Source organism: Vicia villosa, linkage group LG3 (assembly GCF_029867415.1).
Source record: "Vicia villosa cultivar HV-30 ecotype Madison, WI linkage group LG3, Vvil1.0, whole genome shotgun sequence".
NCBI lineage: Eukaryota > Viridiplantae > Streptophyta > Magnoliopsida > Fabales > Fabaceae > Vicia > Vicia villosa.
In genome coordinates this window covers 83,419,368-83,435,033 of record NC_081182.1, presented here as the reverse complement: position 1 = coordinate 83,435,033, position 15,666 = coordinate 83,419,368, and the positions used below count along the sequence as shown (strand labels likewise).

General features: G+C 33.4%; 1 protein-coding gene across 1 annotated transcript; it reads left to right on the top strand.

The window, feature by feature from the left end:
* The first annotated feature begins 12,100 nt into the window (after window positions 1–12,100).
* Window positions 12,101–14,610, top strand: LOC131656230 (probable pectate lyase 18). Its single transcript, XM_058925989.1, has 3 exons — window positions 12,101–12,293; window positions 12,568–13,314; window positions 14,114–14,610. Exons 1-3 carry the CDS (start codon window positions 12,181–12,183, stop codon window positions 14,472–14,474), a joined length of 1,221 nt encoding a protein of 406 aa, XP_058781972.1. The 5' UTR covers window positions 12,101–12,180; the 3' UTR covers window positions 14,475–14,610.
* Window positions 14,611–15,666: the final 1,056 nt, after the last annotated feature.

The following is a 15,666-nucleotide window of genomic DNA, read 5'->3' as shown; positions in this document are numbered from 1 at the left end:
CCATATAATTTGTGTGTATGTCGTTTTTTTTAATAGTCTTTATCAAATAATTTTTTTATATATTTTAATTTGATAATAAAAAAATTATTTTTATATATATTTAATCAATCAATTAAATTAATTTTTATATTTAATAAAAAATGAAAAAAATAATTATTTATCATCACATCATAGGAAAATTATGTAAGTAAAAAGTATTTAAATTTAATATTTTATAATATTGTCAACATAAAAAAAAACATTCATAATACATCAATTATAATTTACTATACTTCATTGTATAATTTTTAAAAAAAAATATGATTCCTAGGGGTTAAGGTTTACAATTCATATATGAGAAAATTATCTATCACTAATTTAATTAGCTAATTTTTAATTTTTTTTCTATTTATTAAATAAAAATAAGAATAATTTTAATATATTATAAAAATTATACATAGAAAACGTATTTGTGGCTAAAGAAGACAAATTAATTTTTTTTTTCATATTGTCAACATAAAAATGAAAAAAATAAATAATATATCAACTACTATTTTTTCAATTTTTAAATTTTTTAAAGCTTGTTTATTTAAAAATGAGTCATTCAGAATTTGTAAACATATAACTTATACATTAAAATTTTTTATTTATCATAAATCATAAGTAATTAGTTAATTTATTATTATATATTTTCTAATTAAAAACAAGAATTGTTATGTATATAAAAATACACACGTAGCAAATGTTGTAACTAAAGAATTAATTATAATAATTAGTTTTTAATCACATAGCATTAAAATGAGATTATGAGAGACCGTCGTTTTTTTATTGTATTGAAAATAGATTTTAATTTTTTATGAAATTTTTTATCTTTATCTACCGTGAAAATGATTTTGATTTTTATAAATTAATTTTGAAACAATCATTTAATTAGCTACAATCAATAAATTTATTCATTTTTGCATAAAATAAAATAAAAGAAAATTAAAAATAGTATATATTTCTCTCTCTTCTTTAAATGATGTTTTTTCTCTTTATTGTCAACCATTAGATTAATCTAATGATACATAATTGCACATGAGAGAAGGCATGAGAGAAAAAATTGGAGAGGATCCAATTCCCATTATAACATATAGCCCGTTTTTCTCTTCAAGTGTCCATGCAAGTATATGTTTTGTTTTCTTGCTAAAAAATCAAAATGATTTATATTTATTCATATTAGTCTAATAGAAAGTTAAAATTGTGAATAAATTCAACACTCGGATTAATAGTGACAAATTCCATACTAACATAATGCTTACAAACAGGGCCGTCTCGAGGAAATTGGAGGTCCTGTTCTTAATTAAATTATTATTATATATATATATATATATATATATATATATATATATATATATATATATATATATATATATATATATATATATATATATATATATATATATATATATATATATATATATATATATATATATATATATATATATATATATATATCATGGCTAGAGTTGGGTTTTAATTCAAAGTTTATGAGATGTAACTTATGATTTTATTTTTATGGTACTTTTATTTAATATGATTTTAGTACACCATATTCAAGTGAAGTTTCTACATGTATGTAATATTTGATAATAAAATATAATTTTAAAACTAACCTCTTACAAAACTGCCATTAAAAAAAAAATCAATAATGCAAGATTTTATCCCAATCATTCTAAAAGTAGTAAGGTTACTACATGATCAACATTGAACAATTGAAACCAAGATGTTCAACATGATGATATCATCGTCTACTTATTTTTATGCATATTAATGGCTTATTAAATAGGCTAAAATAAAATGAAAAAAATGGGGCCTATGAAATATGAGGCCCTGTGCAAAGGGTCTCTTTGCACTACCACTTAACCGGCCTTGCTTACAAATATGACAAAATTCAAATGTATAAAATGTAGAAATATGCCATAAAATTCTAATGAAGAGAAAATAAACATATATTTTCAGGTCTAGCGAAATCAACATCTATGATCGGTGATGGAGATAGAGTTGTAGTGTAGTAGATAAGTTCATAAGTGTCATTATCTTGTGCCTTGGGGATAAGTTCTAACAAAAGTCTTTAGAGAAATGATTGAGGTTTCGATGTAAAAAAACTTGAATCATTGAATATGATCAAGTCTTTGGCTCACTGCTTGTGTTTGAAACAACAACTTCTAATTCTGAATGGTAGAAAACAAATCTATAGTGGGGTAATAGATAGAATTTTACAAGATCGTTGATGATCTGTAGTATGTTGAGATGAAGATTATTAATGAGGACAAAGTTCTACTTTAGTTTAACTCACTACCCATATCCTTTGAGCACTTCAATGATGTCATTGTTTATGGTAACAAAGGTACTATACTTCGAAAGAAGTTCATATGGTTGTGAGTTGTGAGTTGTGAGATCAAATAAATTTTCAAAGATTGAAGATTTTAAGATTGACGATAGTTGTGAAAGCTTAAATGTCTCAAGAGAAGGAAGTGAGCATAGAGGAATATCAAAATCTAAAAGGGTTTGATAAGTCAAGGTTTAAATACTATATTTTTTTATAAAAAAAAAAACATCACTTTACACTATAACATTTTAACTATACGAGAACGCAAAAAAAAAAAAAAACGGTTGCAAAATTTAAAATATTATTGCCTTTACATGTGAGAAAGGCTTTTAGGCCTTGATAAACCGAGGTCTTGCTCTAGCCTTTAGAAACAATTTTTTTCCCAATAGCAACGCCTCGTTTTGAACCGTTGTTGTAGTTTTCTTTAAAGAATTGTCTCAAACACCAATGGTTGTTCATGAGCTCCGTTTTCAAATAAAAACCGTTGTTATATTAGTTTTATTAGAAAACAATTATTTTATGAAATACAGCAACAGAGTTTAGCCATAGTAGATTTGAAATTGTTCTAATAGATGGATATTTCAATTTCTTATTCAAAAGCTACGACCATGATTTCTATACTAAACAACATTTTATAACCGTTGCAAGAAATACATATTTCTTAATAATATTTTTTTTATAAACTTGATAATAATACCATTCATAATGTGTTTGATATAATAATATTCAAATACAAATTTTAAAATGATTTTTCATTAAAAAATATATAATAAAATAACATAATTCATTATATATATCTTAATGTCAATTATTGATTCACATTCGACAAAACATCTTCAAATCACATAATTATAATGTTAATCATTGATTCAAAATTAACAAAACATCTTCAAATATAACCTAATCTCAATCATCATTCATAATGAAATTAATATATTAAATCTATAAAAGTAAAGTGAAACATCTTAGTCTACATCTAAGTCTCTGCATCTTTGAATGATTGAAAAACTTTATTGATATATATTATCATTCATGACTTGCAAAATAAAAGTAATATAATTTAAATAATATTATTATCCGGAGGCTCTAAAATTACAATATAATTAATGAATAAAACAATTCAATCTTACTTGATCATTAGTTGGAGCATGTGTTGATGCAGAAGAACGAATGACACTGTTAACATCAATTGCAGGAGATGATACCAAAGTTGTCGGAGCCTCTAAATTCAACTCAAAGGTGTTTTGATTCAAAACGGTCTTAATAAGAAGTTGGATTTTTCGACATGTTTCCTCTTTATGTTAATGACGCTTCTCTTCTGTAACTCCCCGAAAATTAAATTTAATTATTTAATCTATTATTTGGTTGTTTTGATGGGATTATATGAGTCATTGTAAATTATCTATGAGATTATGTGACACGTGATGTTTATGTTGATGTGTGTGTGGTAGTGGAATTAAGGTGTTAGTTAGAATAAATGAAATAATATAGTTTCTAATTAGCATTTTCAGTTAATTAAAATAAAATAAGGAGATAATGTGAGGTGGAGTTAGCAAGGGCATATTAAGAATATCATAATAAGGGTCCTAAGGCTAACTAAGTAAAAAGAGGAAAATGGGAGAATATTAATTCATCGTAGAATATTTGGAGAAGCGTGAAAGATGGAGAGAGCTAGGGCAAGAAGAGAACAATCGTGGAATTTGAGAAGAGATTCAAGCTAACTAATAATCTAAGGTAAGGGGTTATCCTAGTTATTATATTTGATTTAAGGGGTTGATAATTGTATGTTGGATTTTTGTGATGATTTGAAAACTTTGATGAAATATGATGATTGTTTGTTTGGATTGGTAAATGATAACATGATCTAGAGTCAAATCCACCATTTTAATCGATTTGAAGGTCTACGATTTGATGAGGATTCATGCAGTCGTAATGAGAATTTGTGATTTGATGTTTAGAATGAATTATGCATGTTAGAACTAGGTTAATATGCCTTAAATCGCAGGAAAATAATGATTAAAACATGTTTTGGGGCAAAGGTTTGGGACTGGTTTGATGCAGGTCACGTAGGATTTTCTATAGAAATCGCTTTTGAAAATAAAACAAGAGTCAAGTCAGTGAGGAACGTGCTTAGCGCGATAAGGAGCCCTCTTAGCGCGCTTTTGAAAGAAAAAACAAGAGTCAAGTCAGTGAGGAACGTGCTTAGCGCGGTATATGGGACGAAATTTGTTATTTTTTAAAAATTATTTCAGATTACGAAAACTTATGATTTATAATAATTTTTTAATAGTTTTCCAGAATTTAATAAATGTGTTTGGATGGGTTTAGAGGGATATTTGCATAGAACTTGATCATGTGATTACATGTATGTATATACTTGTTGCAATTATATGTTGTTGTGATAATTGATGACATGATGATTGTGGAGTATGTGGTGTGTTGATTGAGATGTTTGTGATGTTTGTATAATTGAGATGATGATATGATTTGATGAGTAAATGAATGATGATGCCATTTTGACTAGCCGTGGTCATTGATTATTGTAAATTTGTGCATCATACATTCATAGCATATTTGTAGGACGATAGTTCAATGATGTTTGCAGGACAATTGGTCCAATGATGGTCTAATTCCCATTGTGCGGATTGAGTGTGATATTGTGAAGTGCTCTGGTTCCAAGCGGGAATCAATCCCATTGGTGGGGATCTATGGAGAACGATGACTGAGTCATCAGTGAAGTGTTGGTACCACATGCATGAGTCCATTTGCATTGCATTGTTTGTGACATTGCATAATACTAATAAGATGGTGTTTGATTATTCGTTATGTGAATTATTTAAATGATGATTGTGATTGAATTGTGTGATGATGTTGTGAATAAATGATGACGTGCAGGTGTGAGTAAGTATGCGAAGCATGAGGATACATTGTATTGGTATATGTGTGGTTGTTGATTATTTATATATCACTACTATATTTATTCCTTATTTCTTATATAATAATTATGAAATACTCACCCTTTCTATTTGAATGTTTCCTCTATGTGGGTAACACGCAGGTAATCAGGAGTAATCCGCTAAAGTTATAGAATAGCTTCGCAGAGTCCTTTTTATCGTTTGTTAAGAATAAAGGGTGTCTTGCTCTAATACGTAACATTGAGGTTGGGGTCATGTGTTTTTGGAACTATCATGTTTCTTTTGTAATTGTTTTGACATGAATTGCCTCCATAGTATTATGATGTTTTGGTTTATAAACCATGAGCTATGAAGTATGATGAATTTTATGAAGTTTAATAAAGATTTCTTCAAACTATAAATTATGCTGCGATGTGTGAAGTTCTTGATGATACTTTCAATGAAATAAATGTGTAAATAATTTTGAGAACCCGTGTTATGGAGCAAGATGTGTATTGTGAAGTTTTCATGAAGGTGACATCCTTGTGTGGATGTTTTATTTGATTCATTTTTTATTATATTGCGAATATTATTTGTGGGTTAGAAGGGTGTTACATTAGTGGTATCAGAGAAGTTCGGTTAGTCCGACCAGATTATTGAGTATGTAGTCTGACAGTTGAATACTGTCGATAGTTAATTCTAACCTTGATGCTAATTTTTTGTGTGAACAGAGTATGGCTCGGAGAAACTATGATGCAATTGCTCCTACGTTGGAGGTTGTTGCTTAGGCCATGCAGAATCAGCCTAATGCTGGAGTGACTGACGAGTCGCGTAGCTTGAGTATGTTCTAAAGGGAGAATCCTCCTACTTTTGTGGTTGGTATGATACAAATGGAGCACAATAATGGTTCAAGGATATCGAGAGGATATTCAGAGTGATGCATTGTTTTGCGGTGCAGAAGGTACACTATGGTACTCATATGCTGACTGGTGAAGCGGATGACTGATGGGTTGGTACTCGCCAGAGATTGGAAGCTATTGGTAAAGTGATTACTTAGGTTGTGTTCACGAGGGAGTTCCTAAGGAAGTATTTTCCCGAAGATGTCTGTGGAAAGAAAGAAATGGAGTTCCTTGCACTGAAACAAGGGAATTCAATCATTACCGAGTATACTTCTAAGTTCGTGCATCTTGTGAAGTTTTATCCACACTATAGCAAGGAGACGACTGAGTTTTCAAAGTGTATTAAATTTGAGAGTGGGCTGCATCCAGAGGTCAAACGAGAAACAAAAGTTACCATCTTTCTATTCAATGGTCAGCAACAACGAGAATATTTCTGCTCAGGATAGCGCACTCAGTCAAATGGGTAAAACCGATTTTGAACTAATTATGCCTCCTCCAAACAATGACGTCTCTCAGCCCCGCGACGGCGTCATGGAATTTCCCTCCTCAAAATATGCCTGGGATACCCCCACTTTCCATCGCGGAACTACCAGTGGCAAGAATCGTCAAGATCCTCTTCCCGAGGACACTCTTTTGTCACAACGCCGCTCAATGTTGATTACGCTGTGGTGATGGGTTGTTTACGTATAGCCTAAATATAGAACTGCAAGTGCACAGCCTATCGAAGTAATATATAAGATTATCGAACCACAGAGACCAATCGTCAATCTATCAACTCTATTGCTAAGGTGCTTATCTAAGGTGAACAAGAATATTGATGTGAGTGCAGTGCAACAAAGTAAGTAAGTGAAGTAAGTAACAGTTTAAGCAACAGGTTGGAATGTAAATCATGAAATCAGACTATGGTCCAGTCATGCATAAATGAAATCACTTATGGGGCAGTATTTTCTATCTGTAGCAAAGAATCAATTTAACGGGAACTTGTAGCTTTTGCCTATTAAGAACCGAGTTTACTCTTTAAATTAAATTCCTTTATTGTCACGTATAAAGGGTGCCTTCCGCGTTAAAGAGGTAAACCTATTTTTAAGAAATTGATAGTTTTGACTTAACAGAAAAGTAATTTTGACTTGGAAATATTAACTTAAAGAGACTTTCGGCTTTTGACCAAGAGTCAGATTTCAAACCTACAAACGCGTCGGAAAATAGTTTCAAAATCGTTTTCTAAAAAGTGTTAATGATTCCTATTTGACCAACCAAACTGATTTCGCTCTTTTTGTTTGGTTAAATAATAATCAAGTCATATCATTAGTATGGACGACTTTCGATCTTACCCAAAAACATTTAAACATAATTGACTTAAGTTAAAAGCAAAACATCCCCAGAGTGTTCTCACTAGCATGATAATTGGAACACGATCATGATGACAATCATTACATCAAAACCTTTATAATTTAGCCAGACATAATAAGTGCGAGTCTATAACACATGTAGACTATGATAAGAGCGAGTAAGTAAAAGGGTGCGAGTCTATAAAACGTGTAGACTATGGTAAGAGCATTTAAAGTCTATAAAACGTGTAGACTATTGTAAGAGCATTTAAAGTCTATAAAACGTGTAGGCTATGGTAAGAGCAATTATAAATAAATAAATGCAATTAAATAGAACCTGCTCCAAGAGCAGGATTTGATTCGAGTACAAGTTGCGGAAATGTAAAAGTGGTATGATGAACTTTAACCAAAGTGCTCCAAGACTCGATTACAACTCAATCTACACCGTAATAACTCCCCGATGCAAAGAAATTATTACTTTACAAAAACTTATAGTATATGGCTTAAGATTGTACTAAACTTGGATGAAACTACAAAATGAAAAACGAAATCTATTTATAGAGGATTCTAGAGGTGCGTAAAGACAGGAGTGCCCCTCAACTCCTTCTGAGCGGGAAGAGGTTTGTGAAGGCCGCGAGCGCAATGTGTGCAAACGGAGGAGATCGTGTGAATGTGGCAGTTGGCCCCTGGGTGAAGTGGGCCACGTCATAGCGTCCCCTATAGTCGGCGTGGTGCTGGACGCCATAAGTGCAAATCTTCTTGAAAAACCTTATTTTCTTGGCGTTTTGGCTCGTTTCTTCACCGAAGGCTCTGAAAGGTCAAGAATCCTGAAAACAAAGGAAATAGAAGCATAATACAGGGAAATGATAATAAAAACTAAGGAAAATATGTGATATTCGAGTCAGAAACATAGTGCGATTCAGTGCGATCATGTGGCTGCCATATTCGCAGCCTTGAACCAAGCTAATGCCTTAATCCATCAGCAAAATGACAGGATTGGGGCATTGGAGCAAAAGCATCGTGTTAAAACCCCTCCTCGCAGACACTCACGTCCCGAGTAGGGGGCCTTGGCATCCGAGAAGCGTCATCATTCTCCACCCCGGTGCGAACACCGTTCTACCCTTGCCAAGAAAAGGAAGGAAGATCACCGTTCTCGTCGGTGCATTCCATCACCTCGGTCGAAGGAACACGCTAGAATGCCTTCCCCTTGAACTGCAGACCGTCATCGGCATCAAAGGCGGAGCTACAGTCCCTCCCCGTCACTTATCTAGAGCGACGAGGAAGAGGAATGTCGCAGGCCCTCTTTCCCGAGCAGAATTGGAGACGCCTCTACCCGTCGCTCTAGAAAAGCCTCCTCCTCTAGATACGTACGATGGCACCGTAGACCCAGATGAGCATATTGAAAATATTGATGCTCTCCTTGACTACCGTGGGGTTCCGGGGGAAATCAAATTCTGATTATTCTCGACCACACTACACTAAGGAACAATGGCGTGGTACAAGAGCCTACCAAATGAATATATTACTTCCTGAAGGTCTTGGTCGATTGTTCTCGCGACACTTCACTGCTTCATGCATGCACCCTAAATCTGAAACCTTCTTGGAAACCATCATCCAGGGAAAAGATGAGTCAATTAGGGCCTACATTAAAAGGTTCGACAAATAGGCCTTCCAAATGTCAACCACAACCGACATAAAGAAGTACTTGATGGAACGAGGACTCCGACCTTGTTCCGATTTCACCAAAGTTGTGGGCATAGATACGCCTTCCACATTCGACACCTTCTTCCTCATAGCTCAGACTTATATTCAATACAAGGAACAGGAAGTTGCCCACGCAGTCTGAGACTTCCAGCACGAGGAGAATACCAGGAACGCTAGACAAGAATATGGATCTCGTCGAGGAGCCGAAAAAAAGAAGGAGGACAAAACCCGGGATGTCAGAGATTACAAAGGCCCTCCCGGAAAGTTCCGAGACTATACTCCGCTGAATGCATCTCGCGAGCGCATTGTAATAGAATGTGTTAATTCAAAATCCAAGATAGTCGGGGTACGCTTCCCAAAGCAACTGCCGACCCAAAGTAACATGGACAAATCAAAATTTTGCCAGGTTCCACAAGAGACACGGACATAACACAGAAGATTGCATTCATCTGAAGGAAGCGATCGAGATACTCATTAGAAAATGACACCTCAAGAAATACGCTAAGAAGTAGGAAGCTCCCCAAGAAACAAAGACCGTTGCCGAGGAAAAACCATCCTCTAAGGATGCCACTGCCTTTCAGGTCGCCATGAGTGTTACACGGCCTAAATATTTCTACATCCCCGACTGGGCCAATGTTCCTACGTGCTTCTCCTCCCATAGCCCCTGGAAGTCATTCTCATCCACAATGGTCATCTCCGACGGATGATTCAACAAATTTACAACGGGATCGGTAAAATGTAAGTTCGAGGAGCTTATCTTGGGTCCAGGCAAGACTACTACACTGGATCATACCCGGGGAAATTTCGTCTCGATTGCCTTCTACAAGGAGGAACTCCCCAGGATGGAAAACTTTGACGTTCGGCGCATCTTGGCGATCAGGGAAGTTCATTAAATACCATGTACTCACAATTGTTCTTGCTCCTGCTACTGGATGAGAGCCATCTTAATCCGTACATGGGCTCGGATCTGCAGGGATTCAATGGTGTTGTAATCAAACCTTGGGGATTTGTGGAATTGATCGTATCATTTGGAGCAGTTGAGACGGCCAGGGCAATAAAAGTCCAATTTGTTGTCGTGGAATGCCCATTCATCTATCAGTGCATTTGCAGACGTCCCACTCTTGCCGAGCTGATAGCAGTACCCTCAACCGTCCACCTCAAAATGAAGTACTATACGGTCAAAGGACATGTTGCCACGTTGCACGCAGATACCAAAGCGTCCTGGAGATGCTTTGAGGCAGCCTCCAAGGGTCTTAATTCCATCAAAGCGTCACCTATAGAGGATGCAAAGTTATCACTGCCCACCAGCTCTGAGACGCAGAAGCCGTTGCCACACGTCGACACCGTCGATTTTGACAGTCGCTTCTGCAGAGAAGCCAAAACCAATCTGAGGCAAATAACTGTTTAGCAGTCTTCAAGAGTACCAGAATGTTCACCATGTTTTTATTCCATCTCAATTTACAAACACATTCATTTGTTATTTTAAGTGGAGTAATTCAATGAGTTTTAGACTTTAAAGGTGAATAATTTAAAGTCAGAACAAAAGGATTGATAGCATCTAATAGGATTTGAACTCAAGACCTTGAGAGGAGTACACTCTCAAGATCCAAATTTCCATCACTAGGCTAACCCAATGTCGATTGTCCGAACCCGCCATCTTCAATTAAATATTTTAAAACACTATCAATTAAACTGATTTAAGAAGACTAAAAACTCATTTATTACTTATGTATTTATTGAGATGTTGGATACAATATCCTAAATTTTGCATCACACAATAGCATAACTAATAAATAATAGCCCTGTTTTGTTAAATCCTAAAGGAGATCCACAAGTGCAATTGGCCATTCAATTATATGTTCATCAAAATAGTAGTAACACACGGCCTAAAATCTAATTAACTACCCCTATAAAGCAGTAATTAGTGAATGAATACCTTCGTGAACATTAGTGCAATTCTTGAATTTTCTACGTTTCATACATGTACATCTATGGTCTACTCTAAACTGTATATGTATTTCAGGAAACTAAAAAATTAAAAGGATAGGCATGAATGTATGGTGACCGGATATTTAAAAGTGTGTCTAATAAATTTTATGGGGGCTTGAGCCCCAATGCACATAGTGTGCATCCAACCCTGCACACCCTAGCACAAACAACTTATAAATAAATAGTGGAAGAATTGATAGCGGAAATTTGATAACAAGTAGTCTATCAAATTGATATCATGTTAAAAAATATGGTTTAATCTAAGTCAATCCTATAAAATTGATAAAATTGACTTGTAAAATAAAAATTGTCTTCATTTATAAATACAACACATGCGATATCTTTAAGTATTAGAGTTTGACTTAACTCATCCTTACAAAATCGGTTGGTAAGATGAGGAGTGTCTCTCTGATAGGCGGTCCATGGCCCGATAGATAAACTCTGATACCATATTAGAGTTTGACATAACTCATCCTTACAAAACCAGTTGGTAAGGTGAAAAGTGTCCCTCTAAATATACTTTTTTTTAATGCTATATCTCAAATGTAAAACTTTAGGATCTTCCTAATATAGGACTAAATTCACCATCTTCAAACTTAATACAATAAAAGTATTGGAGTCTACAATAAACTAAATACCACCATTAATGCAGGAAATTCCAACATATATTTCTTTATCTCTGGATAAAGAAATGTTACTAAGTTAATCATTATTTTAACAAAGTAACATGGTTTCACTGTTTATGTACCTATACTTTATATTTTTTATTTTGTCTGTTTTAATCTTCCGCCATGATTTGGGCCTCGCTTAACGGCCAACAAGAACTACCAACAAAGTTACCCGTGAAATCAGAAATCAAGAAACATTTGGGTCCCATATGTTATAGTTTAATCACACCATCTACCCCTTCTTATAACTCTTTATATACACACACCTTCTCAGTCCACTACTTCCCACCTCTCTCCTTACTCCTTTCTTTCTCATCTCTAAGTCTCACCTATCTATTTGGAGCCAACATGACAAACACACCTTTCTCTTTGGTTCTTTTGTTCTTCTCCCTTTTCATGCCTACCCTTATTTCTTCTACAACTCTTCAAAATCCTGAATTGGTTGTCCATGAAGTAAACAGGTAATTAAATATTAGCATCCATATCATCTTAAGTTTTCGGAAGTTTCACGTAATTTAATCACATTTTAAATGTGACAAATCAAATTTGGGGTATATTTCATTATGATTTAATCCTGACAAAAATATTTTATAACGACCATTTTAGACACGTTATAACTGTGTCAAATTTTAGATCATCTGTGATAATCTACTTTGCATACCCTAAAAACAGCTCTGATTGCATTAATATTTTTTATGCGAATAATGTTGACATTTACCTGTTTATTTGTTGCAGCAAAATTAATGCCTCTTCAGCTAGAAGAAATTTAGGGTACCTATCTTGTGGAAGTGGAAACCCCATTGATGATTGTTGGAGATGTGACTCCAATTGGGAGAAAAACAGACAAAGGCTAGCGGATTGCGCAATTGGGTTTGGCAAAAACGCAATGGGTGGAAAAAACGGTAAAATTTACGTTGTAACAGACTCGGGCGATGACGATCCAGTGAGTCCAAAGCCGGGAACACTCCGTTACGCGGTGATCCAAGAGGAACCATTATGGATAATCTTCGCGCGAGACATGGTGATAAAATTAAAAGAAGAATTAATCATGAACTCTTTCAAAACAATTGATGGTAGAGGTGCTAGTGTGCACATTGCTGGTGGTCCATGCATTACTATACAATTTGTGACCAATATTATCATACATGGAATAAATATTCATGATTGTAAACAAGGTGGGAATGCTATGGTGAGGGACTCCCCACGGCATTTCGGGTGGAGGACTATATCGGACGGCGACGGTGTGTCGATTTTTGGTGGAAGTCATGTTTGGGTTGATCATTGCTCTTTGTCTAATTGTGAAGATGGTTTGATTGATGCTATTTATGGGTCCACTGCTATAACAATTTCTAACAATTTTATGACTCACCATGATAAGGTCATGCTGTTGGGTCATAGTGATTCTTATATTAAAGATAAAAATATGCAAGTCACAATTGCTTTTAATCACTTTGGTGAAGGTCTTGTTCAAAGAATGCCAAGGTAAAATTGATTATATTTTATTAAACTCCCTATACCTATATTTCTGGTCTTACTATATAAAGAAAAACTCATTTTAAAAATTTATTAAAAATTGAAATATTTTATTTATATATAAACCAAATATATTACTTATTCAACTATTTTACAACATGACTTTTTTTAATATACTAAAATGTTTTGGACTATAGTGAGTTTGACAAATTGAGGCAACATTAGTAATTAACTTATTAGTAAAATGACAGGTAGTGAATAAAATGAGAATAAAATATTTAAAAACAATCGCCTTAAAATTTGAAAATAATAGAAATTTCACTAAATTAAATGTCTATATTTTACTATTTTCAAAAATAAATTTAGTGAAATATAAAATTTATATTGTATATATAAAAATTAAATTAATTAAGTTTATTATCAATTAAAAGATAGTATTAAATAATTCGAATATATTAATTTAGTAAATGATTTTATAATCTAAAATAAAACATATAACTAACAAAATTTAAACTTAAATTTAGTAATTTTATTATTATAAATTAATTTAAAACGTATATTTTTTAAATTTTACTTTAAACTTCCTAATATTATTATAAATTTTAAAAAGTATACTTTTTCAAAGAAACTATAACTTTAATACAATACGGTGATTACGGCTAATTTGTAGCTAAAGATACAAAAAATCTAAGTGGGTCTAAATGTATCACTTTTTCAAATATCTTGATTAATTCTCAATTATCTTGTAGGACCAATATAATTTATTGTTCCAAATTTGAAAAGTTCTATCATGTCTCAAAATTTACAGGTGTAGGCTAGGATATTTCCATGTAGTAAACAATGACTACACTCACTGGGAAATGTATGCCATTGGAGGAAGTGGAAACCCTACCATAAACAGCCAAGGCAACAGATTTGTTGCACCCAATATCAGATTCAGCAAAGAGGTTACAAAGTATGAAGATGCACCAGTGAGTGAGTGGAAGAATTGGAACTGGAGATCAGAGGGAGATTTGTTGTTAAATGGTGCATTTTTCACTCCTTCTGGTGGTGGAACTTCATCTAGCTATGCAAGAGCTTCAAGTTTGAGTGCAAGACCTTCTTCTCTTGTGGGTTCTATAACTGTTGCTTCTGGAACACTTAACTGTAAGAAAGGTTCACCTTGCTAGTTAGATGATAAGGACTTTTATGCTAGCTAGGTATCATTGCAAATGGAATGGGGGATATATATTAATTGGGACAAAAAGTAATTAAAAGGCCTATATGTATGTGGTCTATATCTCTACTACCTTTGGATTTACTTTTCCTCCTCCTTTCATTTTTTTTTGTTATTTGTATTTTTTTTGTTTAGATATATTTTTATTTTGTAATATAATATTATAGTTACATATATTCAAAACTTAAAATAAAAGCTTGCTAAATCGATTTAGGTCGTCGTAAAATTGTGTCAATAGTGGTCGGTATTTTTTTTCTATATATAGGTTGTTATAACTTCGACAAGAATCGGAAATTAGGAAAGATGTTTTGAAGCATTTTTCTATATTTTTAAAAAATCAAATGTTGATAGATTTCGGTTTGATGGGATTGTCTTTCATTCTCTTCCAAAAGACGACAATCTTCTTTTGTCGCTCCCCTTTAGTCCCTTGAGTTAGATTATGTTATTTCTCAATTTGATGGTGACAAAAGCCATGTACGAATGAGTTTAACTTCTCCTTTCTTAAAAGGTTTGGGAATCTAGTTAGAGGAGATTAGGAGATGATGTTTGATCAATTCCATTATTTTACATCTCTACCTTGTAGTTTTGCATCCAACTATGTGTCCCCAAGTTAATTCCCTGTTCAATTTGAATGACTTTAGGCCGATTTCTTTTGTGAGATCCTGGTATAAGCTGATGGCTAAAGTTTTTGCCATGAGATTACGGTCAATAACAGATAAGCTAATTTCTCATAATCATCGTGTTTTCTAAAAAGAAGAATGCTGGTTTATGGAGTGGTGATTGTGAATGAGGAGATAGACCTAGCTAAGAGATATAAGAAAGCTTGTCTCATTTTTAAGGTGAATTTTCAAAAAGCGTATGATTCCGTTAGTTGGAGTTGTTGATTCTACTCTAGCTTGTTTCGTTACCGTTTGGAATGTGTCGGTTCCTTTTAGATTAAGAGCTTTTGGGTGGAGGAGTTTACACAATTGATTACCTACTAAAGAAATGTTGAATCATAGAGGTATTATCACTAATCCTTTTAGTTTTGAGTTCAACTCTAAGCAACCACAAAATTATTATTCAAAAATACATATTAAAGGCCTCATTTTAAAATTTGTTTTAGGCCTCTAAACAGGTAGGGCCGGTCCTGATTAGAGTACATC